This window comes from Lolium rigidum, chromosome 6 (genome assembly GCF_022539505.1).
Source record: "Lolium rigidum isolate FL_2022 chromosome 6, APGP_CSIRO_Lrig_0.1, whole genome shotgun sequence".
Classification (NCBI taxonomy): Eukaryota; Viridiplantae; Streptophyta; class Magnoliopsida; order Poales; family Poaceae; genus Lolium; species Lolium rigidum.
In genome coordinates, this window is record NC_061513.1 from 190583866 (window position 1) to 190592485 (window position 8620).

The window sequence follows — 8620 nt, forward strand, 5'->3', positions numbered from 1 at the left end:
GGGTGTTTCTGCACCCGGGTGCATATGCACCCTTTATTTGAAATACATATTAAATATATTTACAAATGTCAAAAAAATATAAATAAAAATGCCGCATGTATACCTTGACATGTTACATGCTCACAAAGTTGTCTCAGCAAAAATCAAGATGTTTTGTGCCCTGTGCAAAAAAGACAAATTTTTGGTGCTAAAATAGTCTATTTCTCGAGGCATTATTTGTCTTTTTTACACAGGGTATAAAAATTGTCGGTTTTATGTGAAACTTTACGTGCACACATAGAACATGTCCCTCTACATGCTAAATTTTTTTCCTAAATTTTTTATGTTTTTGAAATATGTTTTATACATACCGGGTGCATATGCACCCGGGATCAGTTTTGGTTTTCTGCAAACAATACATGATATATTGTTTCAGTAACAAGTAGTGCATGGTAGAGATGCATGAGTTGTCTTCGGCGATTACAGAATAAAGTTCAAAAGAAATGAACAAATCTTCGCAATCTTCAAATTATTCTCATGTATCTCTCCTCTACCATGTACTATTTGCTACCATTATAAATATATATGGTATTGATCGCCAAAAGACATAATTTTGTACTTTTCTGGAAGTAGTAGCTAATAGGGCACAAATGCACAGAAACTGCGAAAATTAGTTATATTCTCCAACGATCAGTACAGAGAGCTGTAGCAGCAGCTTCTAGTCAACCCCAAACCAAACATGCACGCACGTTGAGATTGTATCCAAAAGCTTAAAAGAAAGCAAAAAAGGTTGGACGGGAATCCATGGACTTCCGTGTAAAATAAGCGACACCTTAGCGAACCCAAGAAAAAGAAAGAAAGTGAAAAATGTCACTGGCGTGCTAGCTTACTCTTTATGCTTTTATTCTACTAACCAAAAGTATAACCACCATATTAGTTTAAGTCGAGGCCCAAAAGTGAACAACACGTCATACATCTCAGATTTCCCGAGCAAGCCTTCCCTACCATGGTGATGGATCCATGATTATAAGCTGTAAACAGGACGCGTACGGAATGCTCATCTTCTGTGCATCCACCAATTCTGCTATGTGTACGGTAAATTAGCAGTGTACTAGTGCACCGTTTTGGATCCAGGTCTCCACATGTCCGGCATTCTAAAAACAAGTATGTTATGTACGGTGAATTAGCAGTGTACTAGTGCACCGTTTTGGATCCCGCTCTCCACATGTCTCGCGTTCTAAAATATATATGATGTGCATTTATGAAGTTTCAAAAATTGTCCCCATAAAAAGAAGTTTCAAGAATTCTGAAAAAACTTGCACATGTGCATGGCATGTTCTACTCGTCTGAAATTTCGTTTATAAGTTTACTTACGTTTTTAAGCCAGACAAGGAAGACAAAATTAAGGTTCATATATAAAAATAGCAAAAGGTAGGTCCATTTTACCAACTTCTTCACATTTTATTAACGGTGCAAACATAAATAACGGAATTTTTTCGTGCATAGTTTACCTCCACAATTTGTATAGTACAATTTTCTACATCATTTTCAGCCAATGTACCTAGTATCAACCATTGTTGTGTGGCAAATCATATTAATGTATCTAGTAAACTAGATGACGCGTAAGAGCGACAAAGCTTGCATTGCTTTGATGGGGTATCACATCATCCACATTCACGTCCAACTGCGAGCCGAAACTGGATATGCCAAAGGCGGCGAGGCTAGATATGGGGAGGCCACCTCCAATGGCCTTCATCTCTCAACTCTCGCAGACGGCGAGGCCAAGGAGCCTAGTGGATGTGGCAGGTCGACAGTGCGGGTGGCTACGGGCGTCGGAGCTGCACGTTGCGGAGAGTGTGGTTGACATGGTGTTTCGTTAGTAGAGTATCCAAGATTAGTATATAAACTTATATCACGATATACATGTTTCTACGATCTTTTTTAAAGTTGGTCAAGCTTAATTTTTTAACTTATGAAAAAAAACCAAAAGTACACATTCATTTATGGACCGAGATAGTTGTGTAATCCACAATAATAGGCTATATGAAGAAAAATCTTGACAATCATCTAGTTGGAACCATTTGAGAATCATTTGGACTGAAGGTGGGTAGGGAGTAGTACCCTATGGGCTATGGTGCATTGGTGCATTCATTCATCTTTTTATTCCCTAATGTTGGTATCCAATGATGATGGGACTCCACTATGGTGAGTCCGTGAGTGGTATAGAAGATCCAGCGTTTACTGACCAGAGTCTGTATGTGTTGTGCAGTCAAACGCTTCAGCACTGTAGTTTTTCGAAGTAGGATGCGTGTGTGCGCTGCCAGCTGCGGCGAATCTATGCTCGGCTCACTTTCCAAGGTAAAGGCAAGATACGTATAGCCTTTTTGAAACTGCGATGAGTTGAGACTTCCGAACCAGCGAAGTCTCTTCCCCACCTCCCGAACAAGCCTTTCTCTAAAGCACTTTTTTGGATGTGCCTCTTTCCCTGCACTGTTTTCTGCAGATTTTTTGTTGGTAAAGGCGACGGTTACCTTTTTGCATGATGGCTCCAGCCTCATATCAATCCTGGGAAAGTCTTTGTTAAAAGTGAGCAAGCATCTGTACTCATCACTGGTTCATTTCCGGGGGTAAAATGTACAGATTGAAGTGAAGAAGTCTGTGATATCCGATCGAATCCCAGATTGAAGTGACTTGTCTTGTACCTCAGCCGTGTTAAATTACAAAAACTCACCCATGAATTATGGTGCGGAGTACGTACGGCTTTAACACACACAGAAAATAACACTGTACTGTGGGTGCTGGAAATATACAGTTATGCACATACAATTCTTTATCTTCAGCACATGTTTCCTGCCTAGTGCGTACAGCAGTATAGTACAGTATAGTGTCAAAACTTTTCTGTTGGATTTAAAGGGACATCTGTTCTTGCCTTGAAAGGAAAGACAAAATATAATTCCTCCATCGTCAACAATTGAATCTATCTAGACATTAAATAGCATCTAGATATATTTAAATTTTAATAAATCTTAAATAACCTTTAAGGGGCGGAGGGAGTACTTGTGATTTCGTGGATATCCATGAACATTAGTTAAATTATAGAGGAGGAGCAAGACCCTAAGTAACAAGTAACAACGTATTTTCAATGAGGTTAATTAGCACTACGGAAGTTGTTTCGTTCCACTGAAGTTTCGGGAAAAGCTTAAACATCTTCGTTTGAAATCCAAATGTGAACACTTTTCAGCCGGATAAGATTCAGTAGTTCTACATAGACGTGGAGTATACACGTCAATACTAAGATGCTGAAACAATACATGGCAAAGGATTTCTGAACAAATTTTAGAAGGTAGGAATCCTTAAAGACTGTTTTGTTTCGTAGGATACAAAAAGTGTAACAAGGGAAATAATAAATGAATGAGATGTCATGTCTAATTAAATTTTGTAGAAAGAGGAGTTCACTTTTATTATGGTGAAGGAACTTTTCATAAGGTCTAACCTAATGCTTTTTTGTATGAAATTTGCGCTACAATATTTCTACGAGAGTATTTCCTAATGGATATGACCCTATAATGTTCAAATCAGAGATGGATTTGTTTTCTTCTTAGTTTCTTTATGCACAGAATGTGACGTAATACACGCATGTTGTATCAACATTCTAGCTTTGGTAGAACTTCTATGAGTTGTAGCATGTTCATCTGGTCATAGTGCGTGCATTTTTTTAGATAAAGGAAATATATTAATATCAAAAGTTTCTAATTACACCCAGCCTCTGCAACAACGCCCCACCCTAATGGTAGTACAGATGCACACAACCAAAAAAGAGTAAAGAAACTAAGAAATAAAAGTCCCGCTACAACATTCTAGACCTAGCAACAACAATACAACCACCACTGTGACAACACACCTAAAGTACAGACTCTCCAAAAGCGACGCCTCCAAGAAGGGAACAGTGTACCAGCACCATCGTCGCCCGACCAAAGGTCTTAGGTTTTCACCCTAAAGATAGTCCCCACTCTCAAAACAATGCCTCCAACAAGAATATTGCCAGACACAACCAGTTAAGGCCAGACCTTGGGTTTTCACCCTGAGAGGTAAGACTCGAACTTCTCCGTCGGCTGCCGCCCCCACATGCATACCACTGCTGCAGAGCCCGGAACGCCAAGCAGATCCCTCAACATCACGGAGACTCGAACCTCCTTTAGCAAGTTCACCAATCCGGCCTTCATGATATTCCTTCTTCTGACTTCACCATGGACCAAAAAGTCACCTGATAATAGAGCTTCACGCCACTCCCTCCGGAACCAAACGGTCGGAATAAAAAACATGGGTGTGCGCGACCGTATACCACCCGATCCAGCAAACTGCAGGCAAAAGATGCATTGTTCCATTCGCCAGCGGAGCTTTCCGGAACTCATCTCTCCAGCCAGATCAAAGGAAACTGACCTCCGGAAGATCTTCATCCTCGCATGCGAGAAACCCGAGGACCGCCACAAAAAAAAGCAAGATCAGCAGCCCCCACGCCGCCAATCCCTCCTGCCGGATCACCAAGGAAGAGGACAGCGACGCGGATCATGCGTACCGCCGCCGAGCCGTTACCGGAGGTGGAGGCCACCACCGCTCCACCGAATCCTCCATGGCTACCGACGGAGAGCCTCAGGCCCCGGCCAAGTAGCCGTGCCACCCGGCTTCCTCCACCAGCGCTACATCACCTCCCATGGAACGCCGCCGCGGAAACCCTCTTCCCCCCCTCGTCGATTCGAGAATGTATGCCAAACGACGTAAAACTTCATACTAGTTGCCATTTTGGGTTTTTACTTAATTGGAAGATAGAGAATGAACAACGAGAAAATTATCTTTCGTAAGGTAAAGGATGATCTCTTATAAAATAAGAGAAGATTATTTTGTCCATTGTAATGTATCATATTCCACCTGTATCATGTTCCACCTGTTTTACTTTGCGTTCTAGGATTACTTAAAGTCACCAAATATTTTGGAAAAAGATCGATATCTACGATATAAATTTTATGATACTCCGTATTAGAGTTGTCACAAAGTATTTTTCACGTCATATGCTTTTGTTATTATGGATGTTAATATTGTTCCTACATTTTTAGTCAGATTTTACAAAATTCAACAATGGCTAATCCCAAGTAAACAAAAACAGAGAGAGCATGTCTTTCGGTCTTTCCTTACCAAAAAAAAAATCCCCTATACCCGCAAAAAAAACAAAATTCCTTAGTATACTAAAATTTAGCTAATTACCATTAATTGCTAGGGATGGCGACCAGAGGTAATCTTTTGCGGTACCTAGTATTCGCTAGATAATGTTGATAGCTACAATAGAGGCGAGAGTAATGTTAATAAATCTGTTATATACTAAAAGCAAAATAAGGGTGTTTTTCGAGACACCAGGTTAATCCACATATGCTAAAATAATACAAATCAATGATTTTAATATTAACGTCTGAGATTAAAAGATAAAAAATGTTACGTACAACATAATATGTGTACACAAGTGAAGATATAGCACGTAAAAGCCTTTTGAGTCCACACGTGAACATATCAAAGAAAAAAGGTTACTTACCAGACCTTACACGTTAGTTCAATGGGGACAGTAAAATAGAAAAGATTCACATGAAAATAGGAAATCCATAGCGTCCATATGAAAAAAAAAAATCACATGAAAACAGGAAACGATCAGCTCCCATGTAGAAAGAAGAAAGCAATTTATTTAAAGGAGTCCTACAATTATATGTCAGATATAGATTAAAAATTAGATTTTATTTTTTCAAACGAACTACATATGTGCATGTCACTTTAAGCACACAATAGCGTACAGATGTGATATACATAAGAAAAATTATAGGAAACCAATAGTGTCTATATGAAAAAAAAATGATCCACGTAAAAATGGGAAACGACCAGCTCCCATGTAAGAAAAAGGAAGCGATTTATTTAAAGGAGTCCTACAGTTATACGTCATATAGGTTAGAAATTAGACTTTGTTTTTTCAAAGGAACTAGATATGTGCGTGTCACTTTAAGCACACAATAGATTACATATGTGATATACCTAAGGAAAATTGTATTACTCTGGAGTTTGTACATGTAACGGTGTACTAAATTCAGCTATAAAAACCTACTAAATATGGACTATTACAATAAGGTTCGCAGAATTCCGTCGGACCGGTCGTCAGGAAAGAGAAATTTTCAAGAAAATATCAGTCCAAGAAACGATAGGAACAAACTAAGGAGTTTGTACATGTCATCCATGTCTAAATTCAGCTATAGAAAAACATATTAAACTATAGATTATTATGGTAGGGTTCGCATAATTCCCTCAGAGCAGCCACGAGGAAACAAAATTTTCCAAGAAAGTATTACCCTAAGGAACGATAGGAACAGACAATGGATTTTGTACATGTCACGACGTCTAAATCCAGCTACAAAAACGTAAATTCCATATTATGATAAGGTTCAAATAATTTCACCTGACCGGTCGTGAGAAAACAAAAGTTCCAAAGAAAATATTATGCTCAATTATCTTCAAACAGCCAGAAGTGAAAAAGGCAAGTTCCAGACTGAAATATACATGATTCCAAGCGTGGAGAGAACATTGGCCAGACGATTGAGCGAGACAAAAGTAAAATAAACATAACTTGGAATATTGCCGCCTACATGATTACAATTGTAGTCGCAAAAAATGATGGTTCAAAAATGATCATTTAGACATAGAAACTCCAAGAAGCAATGCAATTGCATAACTGTAGTACAAAGGTGTGAAAAAAATGATTATGCCCTTATTAATGCGTAATACTTGAATTTTTATTTATTCTCAAATATGTTATTAGTAATTTGTTTTGTAATATATACTAGAAATGATGGTTCAAAAATGATCATTTAGACATAGAAACTCCAAAAAGCAATGCAATTGCATAACTATAGTACAAAGGTGTGAAAAAAATGATTTTGCCCTTATTGTTGCGTAATACTTGAATTTTTATTTATTCTCAAATATTTTATTAGTAATTCGTTTTGTAATATATATTAGATGAGCAGTTTTCACTAGATTCATTGAACACTAGGTTTGGTAGTTTTCATCATTATATAACATTACTATTATAAAGGGAAAAGTATTTCTGTATGGACTAAAATCTTGCACAAATCCTTTAAAAATCTCCTTTGAATCAAAGGAGCTCTAAATGTTTTTTTTTTCCTTTTTGTAACGAAAAGGATCATCCGGGGGGAGCAGAGAGCATAAAGCGCAGAAATACACGCGGATCCATAACGTAGAAGAGACCATGGCGGCCGCGCGCGCGCTCGGAGCGCGAGCCTCCATCCCTTCGTTTCCCCGCAACAAAACTGCAGATCCAGCAATACCATATGCCATGCGTGCCCTCCCATATCCAGCTACAACTAGAACAGGAGAAGATTTGTATAACCGGGAGATTCTCCTCGAATCGCAAACTCCACATGCGAATCAAATTTCCAGCCATCCGCAAACCCCAGCTCCAAACATACGTTGCTACTCTTCTACTCCGTGCGCGTAAAGGCGTAACAATATTTGCTCTTTTTCTCTTGCGGTCCATCCAATTCCAACCCAAGCCTACCCATATGTATGCTGTGCTTTACTCCATGGTGTGACGAGTGACCTATCTATCTTTCCATCCGGCTGCTGTGCATTTAAGCAGCAACGACCCCTTCTTCCCCATCGCCTGCCTGCCTGCCTTTCACTCACCAGTCACCACTAGCTTCCGTACTGCACCCCGCTCTCGCATCCCATGCTCTCCCACGTCGACATGGCACCGGCCGGCGGCTTCAAGCTCTTCGGCAAGGTCATCACACAGTGCGCCGAAGCCACGCAGCCCGCGCCCGTCGCGCAGCACGCCGCCGAGCCCGCCAGCCGGCCACACGGCGACCGGACGGCGGCGATCAAGCGGGAGGACACGGACGCGGACGAGAAGCAGCAGCATCAGGAGTCCGCCGAGCCCGCGCGGCGGACGCAGCTGCAGGAGTCGGCGGAGGCGCGCGCGGCCGCGGCACCGCTGCCGTGCCCGCGCTGCCGGAGCCGGGAGACCAAGTTCTGCTACTTCAACAACTACAACGTCAACCAGCCGCGCCACTTCTGCAAGGCCTGCCACCGCTACTGGACCGCCGGCGGCGCGCTCCGCAACGTGCCAGTCGGCGCGGGCCGACGCAAGAACCGCCCGCTCGGGCCCATCGCCACCGTCGCCGCCACCGGACACCACCACCACCAACACCTCCTGCACCACCACCGCGCGGCCGCCGGCGCCTTCGTCCTCGGCTTCCCTGGTAGCAGCCCGTCCTCCTCCCCGACCTCCCCGTCGCCGATGTTCGCTGCCGACCGGTGGCAGGTCGACCGGCGGTTCTGATCCTGATCCGGCCCGGTCCGCCCGGCCATTGACTCGCCTCCCGCCGAACCGGCCGGGAGACGAGGTTGCCTGGTTTGACTCGTGAGGCTTACGCAACACTGAGAAAAGGAGGAGAAGAATTCGAATTCTTTTCCTTCTCGTCTGCTCTTTTGCTAGCTTCGCACTCCTTATTAATTCCTAGCACTCCCTCCATAGTTTGTTTTTTTAGCTTCCTTTCCGCTACTTCCATTGTTTGTAAGTGTGATGTAAAAT

General features: G+C 41.9%; 1 protein-coding gene across 1 annotated transcript; it reads left to right on the top strand.

Annotated features, from left to right (window-relative positions):
• Positions 1–7656: 7656 nt before the first annotated feature.
• LOC124659340 (dof zinc finger protein 5-like) lies at positions 7657–8368 on the top strand. The gene has a single exon (XM_047197245.1). It carries the CDS (start codon positions 7757–7759, stop codon positions 8366–8368), a length of 612 nt encoding a protein of 203 aa, XP_047053201.1. The 5' UTR covers positions 7657–7756.
• The last annotated feature ends 252 nt before the right edge of the window (positions 8369–8620 follow it).